Source organism: Moschus berezovskii, chromosome 7 (assembly GCF_049115385.1).
Source record: "Moschus berezovskii isolate FMDL1 chromosome 7, NW_MosBer_1.0, whole genome shotgun sequence".
In the NCBI taxonomy this organism is placed as follows: Eukaryota; Metazoa; Chordata; class Mammalia; order Artiodactyla; family Moschidae; genus Moschus; species Moschus berezovskii.
In genome coordinates, this window is record NC_142466.1 from 109,940,503 (window position 1) to 109,960,099 (window position 19,597).

The following is a 19,597-nucleotide window of genomic DNA, read 5'->3' on the forward strand; positions in this document are numbered from 1 at the left end:
TAGACTCTTGCAGTTCTCAGCGAGGTTTTGTAGGTGTAAGGTAAGGGAGTTAGAGAAGGTGAGGTTCAGAAAAAGAACGAGACTGGCAGTCTACAGGAACAGATCACCTTTAATGAGGCGAGAAGGGGCAGCAGTCAGATTAGCGAGCTGCTGCACTAACCCAAGAAGAGTAAGTATATATAGGCATGTATGTGGAAATCTACTGTCTTAAGGGGGTCTGTTCTTCTCCAAGGTTCGCAGTAGTTATCTCTTAAACGGCTGGGGCGAGGAATTTTGGAGATCAGCCGGAGGCTGGGAGCTGGGCGTAATCAACCTTAATGTCCATTTTTTCTTCGGGTGAGAGAATTCTTTGTTTTGCATAGAATGGCGGGGAGGACCTGGAGCGGGTTTTAACTCCAGGCTATTTTGAGCTGTGTAACTTTCCTTCAGTAGGTTTTCTTGAACAACTGTTTCTTCATTTGTTGTATGCTCTTAGAGCATTTCCAGAGACTCAAACAAATCAAAATAATTTTCATTAGTTTCACTGGAGAGCTGTTTGTGGAGCTCCTTGTACTGTGAGGCCAGAAGTGAAACTCTAAACTGGGCCTGAGAAATTTTTTTATAAACAGAAACTTACCCCTCATCAATTATTTGGTTACCCTAAATACAGTTCATCCAAGAAAGGCAGATTAAATATTCGACTCCTTTTTTAACATTGTCTCAAAACAGACCAAATTAGAAAGCTGAAACTGCTGCCTGTCCATTCTTCTTCTTTTTCAAGACAACTCAAAATTATATGACCTCATTTGTGTTACTAGACTGAACTATTCTTAGCTGAATCTTCACAGTAAGAAGAAGCCAAGAGGCATTATGTGGGCTGTTTTTCTGAAATTTTTTCCCTCAAATATACGTTGTGTTGCAGAATGACTTCTGTGGGCTAACTTAAAAATTTATAAATTTTGCCACTTCTCCTTAGCCTACCTTCAGAACTGTCTTACCGAGAAAACCCAGTTTCCAGTGGTCAGTAGGGGGCTTGAGGTTGCACAAGGCTTAGCATTGAATCACTCATTTTATCTGACGACTCAGAGGTCTAACTCTTTCAAAACAAATTCAACTACTTTGCTCACTTGGTAAAGCAACTCCCACATTAAAGTCCCAATGATTAGTACAAAGTTATCTTTTGAATTGTGACATATTTCGAGTGAGAAAATAATTGTTATCTGAATACTGGCCTTTGCTTCTCTTTTCAAAGGAGAAAAAAACTATGGTAGGCTGAAACGTGTTTCATCTTTGTTATGCCAGTCCCTCAAATTTGGATAATCACAAAATGAGTATAGAGAAGTATAACCCACGGAGCACATGACAGTTTTCAAGGTGCTTCATAGCCGCTATTTTGATTGGTTCTCTGGCCAACTCAATAGATAGACGGGGATTGTCTCTGCTTTATGGTTTAGGAAACTGAAGCTCAGAATACAGGGCTGATGCTAGGCCATTTGGAGGCTTTGGGTGAATTAGAGAATGGGACCCTTCAAGACACTTTACAAACTATTTGCTAAAATATTATTTCAATGGATAAACAAATCTACGGTGATTGCCATTTGAGCAACACCCCTAGAGTTGGCCCACCAGCTGCACAATAGTACCTGCTGGCCTTGCAGGCGAGGTTAAGTAGTTTGCCAGACATCCAAGGCCGGCCAGTGAAGGGGGTTGGGCTTAGAACCCGAGACCTTGCTCTTCAGTCCACTGTGTTCTGATGCCTCTCTGGCTCCCTCTCTTTATGCACAGACAACAATCTTAACCAGACAGGAAGGATGAGGCCATGTAGAAAAGAACTGACTGATGGCAAGGAGCCCTCCTGAAGCCTTTGCTTTAGCTTCTCCATGTTCTGAGAGAGGAGGAGCCAGGTAACTGTTGCTAACTGCCGTTTTCCTACCATCTGGGCTGCAGGCATCAGGCCTAACAGCCAGGAGGCTCCCCAGGATCAGTTGGAGATCCACTTTATGAACTTAATTAGGCTTCCCTGGTGGCTCAGACGGTAAAGAATCTGCCTGTTATGTGGGAGACCTGGGTTCGATCCCTGGGTTGGGAAGATCCCCTGGAGAAGGGAAAGGCTACCCTCTCCGTATTTTGGCCTGGAGAATTCCATGGACTGTATAGTCCATGGGGTTGCAGAGTTGGACTGAGCAAATTTCACATCAGACAAGAGGACTTGAGCCTTGGCCTGTTATTGTCCTGAAGCTTTGTGTTCTTAAGAAACTAGATTCTGATTGCTTTTGTTCTTTTCTACTTTCTTTGTGATCTCTACTAGGGATAGGCCACTTTGAGTCACCTTGGTTTTCTGAGCATACCTTCCAGTGACACCCGGCTCAGTTTGACCTGTGTGTGAAACAGAGTCGGTGAACGCATCTTCTGACACTCTCTGCCCATGCTCTCCTCCTTGTAGAACCATCTTTTGTTTTGCTATTGGTCCTGACATTTGGGGTGACAGACTGTGTTCTTCACTGATTTTGGATTATAGAACGCTTCCTTTGGAGTCAGGGTTTCATTCATGGTGGCAATGACCCTTAAAATATCAGTTCATTCAGACGCACCTAAAGGAATTGTTTGCTGAATTAAGGACAGAAATGCATCTGGCTTTTAGATAGAAATGTTCAGAGGTTCTTTGGAATCCAGAAGAATATGGGGGAAAAAATGTAAATTTTCAGTTACCATAAGGTACCAAGGTATGAAATTCATTTGCTCTCCTGTTTATATACTTAATTAAAAATATTAAGTACTTATTATATATCAGAGAATCAGCCCCTATATTATCTTGATAGAGAAAGGGAATGTTCTAGAGATGTGGAGAGTCCTCGGGAATACAGCTAGAAATTTTACTGGATCAAATGGTAAAGTTGTTTTTGACCACTAGGTGGCAATATCACCTTACGAAAATGATACTCTTCTGCGGCCTGGAGGCCTCCGGTTATTTCTGGGACCGTGTGTATACAGTCAAAAAGACTTCTTTGCGAATAAATGGAGGAAAAGTCATATTTTATCCTTTACATAGTGATCTGATTGAAACGCTCAATGGGACTGGAAACTCCAGGAGGGATGGGACTGTGTCTTTTGTTGTCATGCTTATAGCCCTAGCTTATAGTTCATGTAGTTCAGTTCAGTTCATTTCAGTCGCTTAGTCGTGTCCGACTCTTTGCGACCCCATGAACCACAGCACGGCAGGCCTCCCTGTCCATCACCAACTCCCGGAGTTCACCCAAACTCATGTCCATAGAGTCGGTGATGCCATCCAGCCATCTCATTCTCTGTCGTCCCCGTCTCCTTCTACCCCCAATCCCTCCTAGCATCAGACTCTTTTCCAGTGAGTCAACTTGTCGCATGAGGTGGCCAAAGTATTGTAGTTTCAGCTTTAGCATAAGTCCTTCCAGTGAACACCCAGGATTGATCTCCTTTAGAATGGACTGGTTGGATTTCCTTGCAGTCCAAGGGACTCTCAAGAGTCTTCTCCAGCACCACAGTTCAAAAGCATCAATTCTTTGGCGATCAGGTTTCTTCACAGTCCAACTCTCACATCCATACATGACCATGGGAAAAACCATAGCCTTGGCTAGACGGACCTTGGTTGGCAAAGTAATGTCTCTGCTTTTTAATATGCTATCTAGGAGTCAGCAATATGTGAATTGTGAACTTCCAGATGTTCAAGCAGGTTTTAGAAAAGGCAGAGGAACCAGAGATCAGATTGCCAACGTCCGCTGGATCATGGAGAAAGCAAGAGAGTTCCAGAAAAACATCTATTTCTGCTTCATTGACTATGCCAAAGCCTTTGACTGTGTGGATCACAATAAACTGTGGAAAATTCTGAAAGAGATGGGAATACCAGACCACCTGACCTGCCTCTTGAGAAACCTGTATGCAGGTCAGGAAGCAACAGTTAGAACTGGACATGGAACAACAGACTGGTTCCAAATAGGAAAAGGAGTATGTCAAGGTTGTATATTGTCACCCTGCTTATTTAACTTATATGCAGAGTACATCATGAGGAACGCTGGGCTGGAAGAAGCACAAGCTGGAATCAAGATTGCCGGGAGAAATATCAATAACCTCAGATATGCAGATGATACCACTGTTATGGCAGAAAGTGAAGAGGAACTCACAGACCTCTTGATGAAAGTGAAAGAGAAGAGTGAAAAGGTTGGCTTGAAGCTCAACATTCGGAAAATGAAGATCATGGCATCTGGTCCCATCACTTCATGGGAAATAGATGGGGAAACAGTGGAAACAGTTTATGTGGTAGGCACTCAATAAATAAATAAAACTTTTGAACCATTTAGATTGTCATTGGAAGAACCATTTCAAGAGTATGGAAAATCCTAGAACGTGCACAGAAGCCTAGGATTTGGAGAAGTTGGGGGCTATTGATGATCCTGATGGATTATCAGTTGAGCAGAGACTCAGGGAGGCAGCATTGGGAAGGTAAAAACATCAAAAGTGATCTGAGGCTCTTCTAATTGTTTTGTGTTTCCTAAATTTCTCTTGATAAGAAAAAGAATTTCTCCCTTTTTAATACGGGGGTTGTAAACCAACAAATTTGAATTTTTTGCTTGCTTCTATATTACTTCTAATGATGGCTCTGTCTTGGAAAGGATCTCCAAAAATAATGTCCTCTTCTCTGCCTGTCATTCTTTGCTAAAATTGTTTATTCTGTAATTTATTTATTGTTCATTCATTCGGTCCACAAATAGTCACTGAACAACTCTGATGTACAGAGCACTGGTCTAGACTGTGCGATCATCTCTGACCTTTTCCTATCATGGCTCCTTTGAGTTCAGTTAATCACTCAGTCCTACTAGCTGTAGCATCGTATCTGTGCTGCTGTTTGTTCTGCTCTTACCCTGGTCTCCATCTTCTTTCATCTGGCTCACTGCATCAGTCCCTAATCTTTACCACTCCCATCTGTTTTTCCCATCTGTCCAGTGTGCAGATATGGTTGTGTGACTCCTTTGCTGAAAACTCTCCCTTGCCCTCAGGGTCAAACCCAACCTCTCTTGCCTTACAAAACAGGCTGTGACCCGGCTACGCTCTACTTGTCTCCCTCAGTCCCAGTTCCCCTGACTTTACTATTTTATTTTATGTAATTTTGGCTGTGATGGGTCTGACTTGAGGCATGCAGGCTTCTCTCCAGTTGTAGCATGACAGCTTGGAAGTCATAGCACGTGGGCTCTGTAGCGGAGGCATGAAGGCATCTCTGGTTGTGGCACATGGACTTATTTGCCCTGTGGCATGTGGGATCTTAGTTCCCCAACCAGGGGTAGAACCAGCATCCTCTGTTTTGGAAGGCAGATTCCTAACCACTGGACCACCAGGGAATTCCCTCCCCCTGACTTTAACCTTGTTCTATGTGCTCTGCTGCTGCTGCTGCTAAGTCACTTCAGTCATGTCCGACTCTGTGTGACCCCATAGACGGCAGCCCACCAGGCTGCCCCATCCCTGGGATTCTACAGGCAAGAACACTGGAGTGGGTTGCCATTTCCTTCTCCATCTATGTGCCCTAGCCATGATTTTTTTCTTTTGGTTCTTTTAGTAAGCTCTATTCTCTTTTACCTTCAGACTTTTTCTCCCCCGCCCCATACTTTTCCTTCAACCTATAAAATTCTTTCCTTCCTCTTTCTGCCTGGCGACTTTCTGAATATTCTTTAGATCTCAACTTGTGTTGTTCTTTGGGGGAGCTTTTTCTGATCACTCTCACGGTGAGGTCCCACTCTTTCTTTTTTCCTCTCATAGCCTCTGTGAGGTTCACAGCCTGTCCATTGTCACCCTCCACTGCCAGTTGGTCAGTTTTGTGACTGGCATCTGTCTTCACCACCTGGTATCTTTAGTGCCTGATTGAGTGCCTGGCACATTGTAAGTGCTCAATAATATATGCTGAATGAGTGAATGAGTTAAAAAACACATGGTGACATATCTCCTTTCCTTGGGGGTACATATACAGCAGTGTGAGCTGAGTGGTACAAGGAAGGAGCTATAGAAGGACTGATGTTGAAGCTGAAACTCCAATACTTTGGCCACCTGATGTGAAGAGCTGACTCATTGGAAAAGACCCTGATGCTGGGAAAGATTGAGGGCAGGAGGAAAAGGGGATGACAGAGGGTGAGGTGGTTGGAGGGCATCACCGACTCAATGGACTTGAGTTTGGGTAAACTCTAGGAGTTGGTGATGGACAGGGAGGCCTGGCATGCTGCACAGTTCATGGGGTTGCAAAGAGTTGGACACGACTGGGCGACTGAACTGAACTGAACTGATAGTGGTAAGGAAGGGGTACCTTGGGTGCTGCCATCTGAGGCTGAGTTAAGCTTTGGTAAATAGTGATGTTTGTAGAGGTGGCCTTTAAGTGAAGGGAAGTGAAAAAAGTTTGGAGAGTAGGCAAGGGGAGTAGTGTTCCCATCTGGGAAGAGTGGGAAGTAGGGCTGGATATAGCTTGTGCTTAGATGGTTCAGCCTGGAGAGAGTGGACTCTAGCTGATGGCACTGCTGGCTTTTGAACAGAGGAGCGATAGGACTAAATTAGGGCTTTAGATTCTAACATTTTAAAATTCTAAAGTTTAGAAATGGTTAATATAATGGCAGTGAAACATGAATTGGAGAGAGACCAGCGAGACCTGTTTGGAGGCTGTTATAGAAGTCAAGATGCAAGGTGACCAGGGTCTGGATCAATAAGAAGGGAGACAAAGGGATGTTGTGCAGAAGAAGGATTAAGAAGAAGCTGCAAAGTGGAAAGAAAAGAATGAGGGAGAGGGAAGAGTCAAAGAATTTTCAGCCTGATTCAGTGAGGTGCTGTCATTATTAGAAATTGTGAAGTTAAAAGCAAGAACCAGTTTAAGGAGAAAGAAAGGAATTCGTCCATCAGGCCTTTACAGTGGAGTTCTTGCTACCTATGCTTTTCACTTACAGAAATTTTGTGCGGGGCCAAAAAACAAAACACAAGTGGGAGGGAGTGACAGAATAAATACATCCCAGAGGGAGTGCGAGATGGGGAAGGTGAATTTGCCATTCCCCTTTTGATTTACAATACCGTGTGCATTTTATGGATGACTAAGGGCTTATTCGAGGGTAATTTTGACTATTCATAGTCTATGCTTTATATGCTGATTAGATTTGAATTCTCTGGCAAGATTTGGCTCTTTAAAATGTGTGCTAGACACTAGGCTGAGCAGTCTCAGTCATTGCATTACAGAATAGTTGGGTAGAAAGATACAAAAGCAGACAATTAGGGCTACAGTCCAGGTGAGCCACTGATAGAAAGGGGTGGGTGCAAAGAGGAAGGGAAACTGCTGGTTAGAGGGAGCAGAGGTGGTCCAGGGCCCTGGTGTTGGAGAGAGATCCGGGAGTCATCATCAGAACAAGTAGCTGAGAGTGAAATAGGAGCAGACGAGATCTCAGAGCAGGAGACTGTTGAGTGAGGAGGGGGACCAAAGGGCACAGCTGGGTAGCATAGTCTCCCTTGGAGTCAGGAAAAGTCATCAAATAGAGGAATTCTCAGAGAAGTGAGAGGAAAGCTAAGGCAAGGGATGAGGACTGAGACGAGGCAAGTGGTTTTCACAATAAGGAAGTCAGTGGTGACCTCTGAGTGAACCGTTCAGTAAGTGGTAGAAGCAGAAAAAGCGGTCCAAGAGTGAATGGTAAGAATCTGGAAGCGAAGAAATACATGCCACTGCTGTCAATTACAGCTCCAATAAAACCAGCCTAGATGTATCCCCTAGTTCCCCTAGGAAATTCCTCTGGAGAATGTTTGGGATCCCTGGATGCCCGGTATGATCTGTTACTATCCACTGGAAGACACATTGTCATCACAACACACTGAAAAAGGCTTTGGTCTACATAAACTTTATATTCAAGCTTGCGTATAATCCAGCTGAGCCACAGATCTCGGCTGTGATTGCTGCATTTTGCATTAAACATATCCATATTATTTTCTTCCATAAGTAGAATCCACATTCCCACATGACTGCAAATGTGAACTTGCTAATAGCTTCCCTGGAGTTTGCTTCTTGCAATTACCTCATCAGAATTTAGACAAGGCAACATATTGCAATTTATTCCAGGATAAATTCCAGAGAGCTCTGGGTGTTTTTTTAGTTAACAGTTCCTTGTCCTACTTAGATTGTTCTTTTAAAGAGATTTAAATTAAAAAAAAAAAATCTCTATTTTTTACGTACTCAGGTAGTTACCGTTTCTGGTGTTTGCTTCATTCCTTTTGTAGATCAAGACTTCCATATGGTATTGTCATCCTCCTTCCTTAAGACGTTAGCATCTCTTGTAGTACAGGTTTGTGGTTAAGTTCAATCAGCTTTTGTAAGTCTGAGAAAATCTTTTTTTTCACCTTCATTTTAAAAAGACATTTTCGCTGGGTAAAGAATCCTAGGTTGACAGTTGTTTTTCTTTAAAGTTGTTGCTTTACTGTCTTCTGGTCCCTATTTCTAAGTCCAATATCATGCCTGTCTTTGTTCCTCTGCATATGATGTGTGTGTGTGTGTGTGTGTGTGTGTGTGCGTGCGCACATGCGTGCGCTTTTTCTTGCTGCTTTCAAGATTTTTCTCTTTGTCAATGGTTTTAAAGCAACTTGCTTATGACGTGCTTTGACATAGGTTTCTTCATGTTTCTTCTGCTTGTGGTTCATTGAGCTGCTTGGATTTGTGGGTTTATGTGTGTGTGTGTGTGTTCAGTCACTCAGTCGTGTCCTACTCTTAGCGACCCCATGGGCTGTAGCCCACCAGGCTCCTCGTCCATGGAATTTTCTAGGCAAGGATACTGGAGTGGGTTGCCATTTCCTCCTCCAGGGGATCTTCCTGACCCAGGGATCGAACCCACATCTCCTGCATTGGCAGGTGGACTCTTTACCACTGCACCACCTGGGAAACCCACGTGGGTTTACGGTTTTCAACAAATTTGGGAAATTTCCAGCCATTATTTCTTCAAATATAATTTTTATCTCCTACTGCTGGAAGTTGTCCTACAGTTCACTGATATTCTGTTTTTTGTTGTTTTTTTCTCTTTCTGTTTCATTTTGGATGGTTTCTATGGCTATGCCTTCAGGTTCACTCATCTTTTTCCTTTTTCTACATTAATCCACTGTTAATCTCATCATATATATATATATTTTAACCCCAGATATATTTTTTTACCTTTAGATGTTTGATTTTGTCTTCTTTTGCATATTCCATATCTCTACTTAATATGCTCTGAAAGTGTTTCTTGAACACAAAAATATACAGTTGTTATAACTATTTTAATGTGGTGTCTACTAATTCTATAATCTGTGTCATTTCTGGATTGGTTTCTATTGATTTTTCTCCTCATTATGGGTCACATTTTCCTTTTTCTTTGCATTCCTAGTAACTTTTATTGGATACTAGACACTGAATTTTGCCTTGTTGGGTATTGGATATTTTTGTATTCTTATAAGTATTCTTGCGGAGAAGGCAACGGCAACCCACTCCAGTACTCTTGCCTGGAAAATCCCATGGACGGAGGAGCCTGGTGGGCTGCAGTCCATGGGGTCTCAAAGAGTCAGACACGACTGAGCGACTTCCCTTTCACTTTTCACTTTCTTGCATTGGAGAAGGAAATGGCAACCCACTCCAGTGTTCTTGTCTGGAGAATCCCAGGGACGGCAGAGCCTGGTGGGGTGCCATCTATGGGGTTGCACAGAGTCGGACACGACTGAAGCGACTTAGCAGCAGCAGCAGCAAGTATTCTTGAGTTTGTTCTGGGATGCAGTTACGTTACTTAGGAAGTTTTTGATCTTTTTGGCTCTTGCTTTTAAGTTCTCTTAGATGAGAACAGAGTGTCATTTAGTTTAGGGCTAATAATTCCCCACAACTGAGGTAAAACCCTTCTGAGTACCTGCCCAATGCCCCCGTGAATTAGAAGGTTTTTCCAGTCTGGCTGGTGAGAGTAAGAACTCACCCTGGTCCTGTGAGAGCCTGGGAAAGATTATTAACTCTAATCCTTTTGGGTGGGTCTTTCTCCAGCCTCAGGGTACTTTCCTAATGTCTATGAGCTCATCAGCTTTTAGCTGAAGATTTGAAGGGAGACCTCCGTAGATCTCTAAAGCTCTCTGTGCAGCTGTTTCCTCTCTGATGCTCTGTCCTGTGAACTCTAGCTGCCTTGGTCTCCTGTCCTCCTCAACACAGGGTTTGAAGTTGATCTTTCCAGGCAGCTGGGGCAATCATGGGGCTCACCGTGTTGGTTTTGTTTCTCAGGGACCACCATCCTTTGTTGCTTGGTGTCCAAGATCTTGAAAACTGTTGCTTCATGTATTTTGTCTAATCTTTTGGTTGTTTCAGATGAGAGGGAAAATCTGTTCCCTGAATTGGATCCAGTCCCAAGATGTTACTGTGTCTTGTGGGAGGCAGAAGTTTATATTGTTTAAGTTTGTAAAACTTTTTGAGGACCTCTGGAGCCCTTGGCTATGCTAAGCCAAGCTGCTTATCCTCAGGTCAGGAAAAGGGGTGCTTCTTGAAGAGGCTGAAAGGGATTCCGACAGAACTACAAGGAAACTGAGCCATTCTAGGAGAGACAGGGGACTCTGCTTTTCTGTCAAGTCTTTGGCTCTTATCATTGCACTGAACTTACTATTTTCATTCCTTTGGCAGTGAAGGTTTTGTTCTCTTCAATTTTGAAACAATATCTCTCAGCTTAGTTGAAATCCTGGAGCTTTTTTTTTAAAACTTGGTTCCTACTTAGACCCTGTTTGTGTATTTGGATCACCAAAGGCTTCTATACCTGAGACAAATTAAAACTTCTCAGTGGTATTTACAGCAACCAGCACCTGCTCCCATAGAAAACCATTGTGTTTTACCTTGAAGATGAATTACAGACATACTTTTAAAAGATAAATCCTGCATTTCAAGGGTGAAAAAGTACCACTTGACAAAACATTCCAGCTGGTTAAATTTAGAACAAGAAAAAACCTGACCCAAGAATATTCTCTGGCTTTGAGCCCAGGGTATTTTTCCTTTTGGAGTGAATTTGGTACAGTTTCATTCATGTGGAGCTGTTGCCTCCCAGCATTTTATTCTGGGATGGAAGGTCAACAGCAATTGTCTTGTTGCTCTATCCAATGGATACTTCTCAGTTACTAACCTCCTTGACCTCTCAACAGTGTTTGAGATTGCTGACTATTATCTTTTCTTAATACGCTGCCTGACTTACCTTTTCCCTTTCTAGCCTTTCTTCCTCTGCCTGTCTTTTCAGTTGGTATTCTTCTCAGTTCTTTTCAGAACCCTCTTCTCACAATAAACATTCTCTTTGGGCTCTTTTATATCCATACCATGGCTTCATTGGGAATTCCTAAATCTATATTTTCAGCCTAAGTTATTTTCTCCTGAATTTATATCCAGTGTATTCAACTGTTCACTTGGCATCTTCGCTTCAACAGCAAGTCGGTAGCTTGACCTTAGCAGGCTCGGAGCTGCTCTCATGCTCTCCATCTCTGTAAGGGGTACTTCTGAACTGAGCTAATTTCTCAGGTCAGAATTTCTCTTCTCTTACCTTTCAATCAGCCACCAAGTCCTGTTGATTCTGCCTTTTCCCATCCATCACTTTATGACAAATAGAAGGGGAAAAAGTGAAAGCAGTGACAGATTATATTTTCTTAGGCTCCAAAATTACTGTGGACAGTGACTGCAGCCTTGAAATTAAAAGATGCTTGCTTTTTGGAAGGAAAGCTATGACAAACCTAGACAGCATATTAAAACAGCAGAGATATCACTTTGCTGACAAAGGTCCATATAGTCAAAGCTATGGTTTTTCCAGTAGTCATGTATGGATGTGAGAGTTGGACCATAAAGAAGCCTGAGCACTGAAGAACTGATGCTTTTGAACTGTGGTGTTGGAGAAGACTCTTGAGAGTCCCCTGGACTGCAAAGAGATCAAACCAGTCAATCTTAAAGGAAATCAGTCCTGAATATTCATTGGAAGGACTGATGTTGAAGCTGAAACTCTAATACTTTGGCCACCTCATGCGACGAGCTGACTCACTGGAAAAGACCCTGATGCTGGGAAAGACTGAAGGCAGGAGGAGAAGGGGACAATAGAGGATGAGATGGTTGGATGGCATCACCAACTTGGTGGACATGAGTTTGAGCAAACTCCAGGAGTTGGTGATGGACAGGGAAGCCTGGTGTGTTACAGTCCATGAGGTCACAAAGAGTCAGACACAACTGAGCAACTGAACTCAACTGAAAGAAAATCAATCCTGAATGTTCGTTGGAAGGACTGATGCTGAAGCTCCAATCCTTCAGCCCACATGAAGTGAAGAGCTGACTCACTGGAAAAGACCCTGATGCTGGGAAAGACTGAAGGCAAAAGAAGAGGGCGGCAGAGGATGAGATGGTTAGATGGCATCACTGACTCAATGGACATGAATTTGAGCAAATTCCACGAGATCGTGGAGGACAGGAGCCTGGCATGCTGCAGTCCATGGGGTCACAAAGAGCCAGACGTGACTTAGTGACTGAACAACAACAAGCCCTACTGTTACTGCACTAGTTTTTGTTTTTTTTAACCTGGGACACTGGAAAAGACTTTGCCTAATAACACTTCTGATTCCAACCCTCATGCCACCCCTCCATCTTCCCAATCCACTTTTGACTCTCTAGCCAGAATGATTTTTCTAAAGTACAAACCTGTTGGGATCTTACTTAAAATCTTTCAATGAGTGTCCTACATTTAGGAGCCTGAGCTCCGTTTAATAATATGTGATGCCCTGAAAGATGTTTATCTTCTTGTGTATTACTTCCTTCATCACACACTAAGTTCCCTGCCATATATCCCACTGCTCGGTTCCTCAGATGTGTGAGCTTCTCGCACTTTCTGGTCTTTGAATGTTTTGCTCTCTTTACCTGTAACCCTTCCTTCACGTCCTTGGCTTGGCTGAATCATCCTTTGGGTCTCACTTTCTGTGAGAAGTCTTCTCTGACTTGCTTTCTCCAGCTGCCCAGGCTAAGTAAGGTATTAATCCACGCTTCTGCAGGTTACTGTGTCCCCTCTGCTGTAACTCATCCAGTCTTCCACCAGATTTTAAACTCCATCTTGTTCACTTTTGTATGCTCAGTGTTCAGCATGAGGCTTGACACAACACAGGTGCTTATTAGCTTAGCAAACATTTGTTGAATTGACTCTTAATGTGTCAGAAGCCATGGAGGTCTTAGGCCTTCTAGTTTGCAGTCTCATCACTCTGAGCAGGAAGATTAGTCTGAATGATGACTTTCTATAATGGTTCTTTGGCTGGACTTTTATTCCTCCACTGTTTATTTACTACCCTAGCAACCTGATTCATTTAACAACTCTGAAACTTAGTTGTCTCATCTATAAATACAAAGGCTTGAACTTCCTGAAGGCCTTTGGTGGGATGATTTTTTTTCTTTTTTTGGTTGCTAGTATTTATATATTAGTCAATTACACTTTCTCTCTTGTGCAATGATTATTCGTATTCTTTGGTACATTTTTTTTCTTACTGATTTGTAAGACTACTTCGTACCTATATACATATTAGCCGTATATTTTGTAAATATCTTAAATTCATTAAAAATTATTTATTTATTTGCTATGCTGAGTCTTAGTTGTGGCATGCAGGATCTTCTTTGCTGCACATGGGCTTATTCTCTGATTGCCCCGTGGCATCTGGCATCTTAGTTCCCAGACCAGGGATCAAACCCAAGTCCCTGCATTGGAAGGTGGGTTCTTAATCACTGGACCACCAGGGAAGTCCTAAACTCAGTTTTTAATTTAAAAATTTTAACTTTTTATGGACATAGAAAAACTTTATTAAAAAAATTTTTTTTCAACCATTAAAAGCTTTAAAATCCATTCTTAGCTTACCTGCTGTACAAAAGCAGGTTGGCTGGCCAGATCTGGCCTGTAGGCATAGTTTGCCAGCCCCTGCACTAATATGTTCATTAAATTTGAGCCATCTTTGCGTTCCTAGAATAAATACCATTTGAATGAGTCATGAATTTACTGCTGGATTTGATTTGCTATGATTTTATTTAGGATTTCTGTGTCTATATTCATAAGTCAGATTGGCCTAGCAGAGATTTCAAACTATTTATAGGATATAGATATATTTCATTTGATTTGTATAATATTTTTAAAAGATTTGAATTGTCAATATTAAAAAAAATTGGGAAATATATTAATTAGAGATTTCTGATTTTTCTTTTAAAAAAGGAATGTGGCAAAACTGGGAGGATATGGGCCTAGTTTTAATAGATCTTCTTTTTCTGTGTTTTCTATTAATTTCTGCTCTTGTTTTTATCTTTGGCCTTTGGTCTGTAGTTTGTTGCTGCTAACCTTATCTGGTTTTTGTCTTTGCTAAGCCTCATATCTAGGGCTGACAAATCTTCCAGCATTTTTTATAGTTCTGCAAGGAGATCCAACCAGTCCATTCTAAAGGAGATCAATCCTGGGTGTTCATTGGAGGGACTGATGCTAAAGCTAAAACTCCAATACTTTGGCCACCTCATGCGAAGAGTTGACTCAGTGGAAAAGACTCTGATGCTGGGAAAGATTGGGGGCGGGAGGAGAAGGGGACGACAGAGAGTGAGATGGCTGGATGGCATCACCGACTCTATGGACATGAGTTTGAGTGAACTCCGGGAGTTGGTGATGGACAGGGAGGCCTGGCGTGCTGTGATTCATGGGGTCGCAAAGAGTCGGACATGACTGAGTGACTGAACTGAACTGAAAAAGTTTTAAACTACAGTGGCATTATCTGTTTCTTGAATGTCTAATAGAATTGGTTTCTAAAACTGTCTGTTGTTTAGTCGTGTCCGACTCTTTTGTGACCCCGTGACTGTAGCCTGCTGGGCTTCTCTGTCCATGGAATTTTCCAAGCAAGAATACTGGAGTTGGTTGCCATTTCCATCTGAGTCTTCTATAATTTTGTCAGGTAGATTTTTTATTCTCTTTTGTATTTTATCTATGGTTAGTGATCTATTAAAAATTTCAAACTCTTGTATCAATTTTAACAATTAATACTTTCTAGAAAAGCATCAGTTACCCCCCAGATTTTCAGGTTTACAAATAAGGTTGCAATGGTTTTCTCTCATAATTTAAAAAATTACTTTTGTATCTTGGCTATCTTTCTCTTTCCTAAATTTGCTTATTTATAGTTTTCTTTGTTTTGCCAGAATTCTGTTCTTTGAAAAGAACCAGGCCATGGTTTTATTGTTGAAGTCTATTTTCTAAAGATAAGTTTCAACTTTAACCTTATTATTTTCTTTTAAAATTTCATTTGCATTAGCTGTTCCACTTTTAACTTTTAAAATGTCTTTAAAGAATTTTGAAAATTGTTCTTGCTTTCTAAATCAAATCATATTTTCCCTGAACTTTCTACTCTGTTCCATTGATCTGTCTTCTTTCCGTATTATTTTAAGACTATTTAACATCTGGTAGTGTTTGTCCCCTTCATTATTATTTTTCAAAATTGGTTTGAATATCAGGTCAGATGATATCTTAAAGGCACTAGGTTTCTTTGATAGATAATGTGAAAATACACCCAAATAAATCTCTTTAGTCCTTTCCATCCAAACACGAGCAGTCCTTATTCTTCTAGAAACAGTCAGTCTTAAAAAAATATCTATAATCAATCTTTGTATGTGGATGTGGTGTATGTGTACAGGACATTTAAGTGGGTTTGTGTGCGTGTGTGTGTCTGTGTCATGTGGCTATGCACCTGTGTATGTCCAGAGGATGGATGTATAGTCTGTGAGATGTGATTATCTATGTGTGTGAGGTGTGTACGTGGTGTGTTGGTTTGTGTGTGGGGTGTGTGTATATATATATGGTGCGTTTGTATATCTGGTGTATTTGTGAATGTGCATCAGAAATGTTATGGTATGCAGTGTGTGTGTGCAGTGTTTCCATTGTGTGTGTAGTTTGTCTATGTATGTGTGGAGTGTGTGTAAGTATAAGAGGGATACTGAGGCCCATGGCCAGGGGGAGCTAGGGTGTTAAGGGCACATCCCAAAGCCAGGCCTGGTTCTCACACTTCCTTGCCTTTTTGGAGAAAGTAAGTAAGTAAGTAAGTGTTAGTCGCTCAGTCGTGCCTGACTCTTTGCGACCCTATGGACTGGAGCCCACCAGGCTCCTTTGTCCATGAGATTTTCCAGGTAAGGATACTGGAGTGGGCTGCCATTTCCTTCTCCAGGGGATCTTGCCAACCCAGGGATCGAATCTGGGTCTCCTGCACTGCGGGGAGAGTCTTTACTGACTGAGCTACAACAGAAGCAGGGCCATAAATGGCTACCTCTTTCTGGACGTCCCCTGTCGAGGGCAGTGTGGGTTAAAGGGCCAGTGTCTCTTGTAGTGCCACTGCCTGGGCTCCACTCACTTCTGTCCTCCCCCTCCTGAGAAAAGAGCAACCTTCCCCTTTAAGAGAAGGAAGCTTCATGGCTCTAAGGAAAGGGGTCTAACATGTTGGCGGTGAGGGTGGTGGAGGTGGTGCCACCACAGGAGTTAAATTAGTATCAGAGTGGCACTGGGATCTCCCAGCTGAACAGGTTAGCTGCTGACGGGGCAGAAGGAGTCATGAGGGAACCTGTGAGGCGGTGGGACCTTGACCCCACTGGGGGTGAAGGGCCCAGTGTGGGCCTCAGTCTTTTCTCCCCCGGGCCACACATGGATAATGTGAGTCTGCCCAGCTCTCCTGCTGGCTTCCACTTTAGTACCTTTAAGATATCACCTGGTCTGATATCCAAAACAATTTGGAAAAATAATAATAGAGGGGACTAGGGCTTACTGGGGCTTTCCAGGTGGTGCTAGTGGTAAAGAACCCACCTGCCAATGCAGGAGACATGAGATGTGGGTTTGATCCCTGGGTTGGGAAGATCCCCTGGAGGACGGCATGGCAACCCCACTCATGTGTTCTTGCCTGGAGAATCCCCATGGGCAGAAGAGCCTGGTGGGTTACAGTCCATAGGGTCTCATAGAGTTGGACACAACTGAAGCGACTTAGCATGCATGCACACATCTATGTAACAGATGTTAAATAGTCCTAAAATAATGTAGAAAGAAGACAAACAGGTCAATGGACCAGAATAGAATGTGCATCTGTCAGTTGCTCGCAGCTTCCTGAGTTCAAGGTGGTCTTCCTTAGGGCAAGTGGTCCCTCGCAGAGCTTTGAAGGGGCCACTGTCACCTGGGCTCGTCACTTTTCCCTTCATGGACTTCCCTTTCCCCAGGCTCTGGAATATCGTACTTTCTAATTCCTACTGGGGTGAACCCCTCTCTCGGGGGCATCCTCAGGCCATGTCATGCTCCCATCTTGCTTCCAGGTCTGTAGCACTTTCAGCCTCAGCGTCCTGTCTGCATCCTATGGCTTGAGCCTAAACCTGCCTGTTTTCCCTGGCTGCATGGAGTGGCAGAGCCAGGATATCTCCCTGGCCAGAAAGGATGCGTGGACTCAGACTTCCCCAGCCAGGAGAAGGATCAGGCCCACTCAAGTCCAGGGTGCAGGTAAGTCTGTCTACCATTGGGCTGGGGCCAGGGAAGCAGGCCTGTCCCTGCTATGGGCAGTGCTCAACAAGTGGGTGTGGAGAAAGAGGAGAAAGGGCTTTACAATGTGCCAGGATTCAAACAATCCGCTGGCCTTTAGGTGAGTCATTTGCAGTTGACCACTAGTTTGTAGATTTCTGGGCTCTTCTCCAGTTTCGCCTCCCCTCTGGTGGCCACTTGGCCCTGTGGCATCTAGTTTCCTTACCAGCCTCAAGAAGGCAGGTCTGCTACCTCCACTTGCCATTGGCCATGGGGCAGGCATGGAGGTCAAGGAAGAACAGAAGGTGGATGGTCCTTGGGGCAGACAGGTCTGGGCTCAACTTTCAGCTCTGCCAAACTTGGACGAGTCACCTGTTCTCTCTGTGTGAGATTCAGATTTATCCCTGGTGAATTGGAGCTATTACTTCCTAGAGTTACCAGTAAAGATTAACCGAGAAGATGGCTGTAAATTGCACAGCTCAGCCACTGGCACTAGGTCCTCAATACATAAAGCTTTTTTCTCCACTTTCTCTCTTGCATCCCCCAATCTTGTCTTGAGTGGCTCAATGAGTCACAAATATCCATTTGGCAACTTCCAACACTCCCCATTTTTAGATTTACATAAGACCAGCAGCTTTCCCTCCCTCAGCAGCAACAGTCAGAGGGTTGCAGAGCAGATGTCTTGGTGTGAAACTGCTCCCAGAGGCATCCCATGAATGTTTGCCGACAAAACAGCACAGGGACTGACCCTCCTTCCAGCTCTGCTTCCTCCCACCACTCGGGAGATTGAAAGGGCCTATCCCTCCACGTGGGCTTCGCAGTGGTAAAGAATCCACCTGCCAATGCAGGAGAAGTGGATTTGATCCCTAAGTCAGGAAGATCCCCTCCAGTAGGAAATGGCAACCCACTCCAGTATCCTGGCCTGGAAAATCTCATAGACGGAGGAGCCTGGCAGGCTAGTTCTTGGGGTCCCAAAGAGTCGGATACTACTGAGCACATCCACACCCCTCCACGTACTATACTGTGCATTTCTGTCCTCTCAGGTGCTAGGGGCCTGTCCTCCTGTCCCATGGCACCAGGCTGCAGATGGTGGGCCATGAGGCTGGCTGGAGGAAGCTGCTCTGGTCTGGACCTGTGCCAGGCTGCTCCCATCCAAGAGAAGGCTCAAGAAAGAGATGGAGGGGCCGGGGTCAGGGAAGGGGCCTGCAGCCTGGCTGGTGGTGGTGGTGGGGGGCGGGGTGTCAGGGGTCCAAGTGTGCAGAACATTTTTCCAACTCCCACGTCATTGGGCCGGGAGATTGCTCCTCTGTCCTTGCTTAGGGAGGGTGATTACAGGTCTGAACTTCAAAGCATGTTGAACTTGGCTAATTGCTGTCCTGAGGGTGCCAGGCGTGGGCAAGTCAGGAGTCGCGGGTCCGGCATAGGGCTGGTACTTGCAGCCCAGCCCGAGGCCGAGAGCCCCGATGCCCGATAGGGTCGCCCGTCCACGGCTCTACCGGGAGGACCGCGGTCCCTGGCCCGTCCCGGCCGCCTGCTGCTGTTGCAGAGAGCCTGCGGTCGCCTCCTTCCCCTCTGCCCGCAGCGGCTTGGTCAGGTGGAAATCTCCCCATTCAAACCGGCGCGGGCCAATCAGAACCCGGCGCGCCGCCGGTTCAAACGCGCGCTGCAGCCGGCCTCCCGCCTGGCGGCGGAGACACTGGCGCGGGGGCGGGTGAACCTGCTGCCTCGGTTACTGCGAGCAACACAGACGCCTCGAGTTACAGGCGCCCTCGCCCTGGCCCGGCCGGAGCGGAGCCGCGGCCATGGAGCGCTCCCTGCACCGCGTCTCCCATGGGAGCCGGCGCGCCCAGCCAGGCTTGTCCTTCTATCTCAGCACCTTTGGTAAGTGCGCCGCCCCGGGTGGCTTCGCTCAGCCCGCATGCCCAGAGAGGGCAGCTCCCTCGGGGGTAGGTGAGGCCGGGAGCACCAGCCTCCCGTGGTCATCCAGGAGGGGCTCAGCGCACAGGCTCAGGCCGAGCAAGCCTCTGGACACCACCTGCTGCTTGGCCATTGGTGTCAAGGGTTGTTGCTGCTGGCTCTCTTGGCTG

General features: G+C 44.5%; 1 protein-coding gene across 3 annotated transcripts in view; it reads left to right on the top strand.

The window, feature by feature from the left end:
- The first annotated feature begins 19,235 nt into the window (after positions 1-19,235).
- The window catches only part of RGS3 (regulator of G protein signaling 3), a 139,003-nt gene continuing 138,641 nt past the window's right edge, over positions 19,236-19,597 (top strand). Inside the window, exon 1 of one of the 3 annotated variants that reach the window (XM_088838297.1) lies at positions 19,236-19,391. In XM_088838297.1, the coding sequence (XP_088694423.1) occupies positions 19,313-19,391 (79 nt within the window). In that variant the 5' untranslated portion in view covers positions 19,236-19,312. The remainder of the gene's footprint in view (positions 19,392-19,597) is intronic. The other 2 variants (XM_088838293.1, XM_055427634.2) reach the window with 2 other exon arrangements.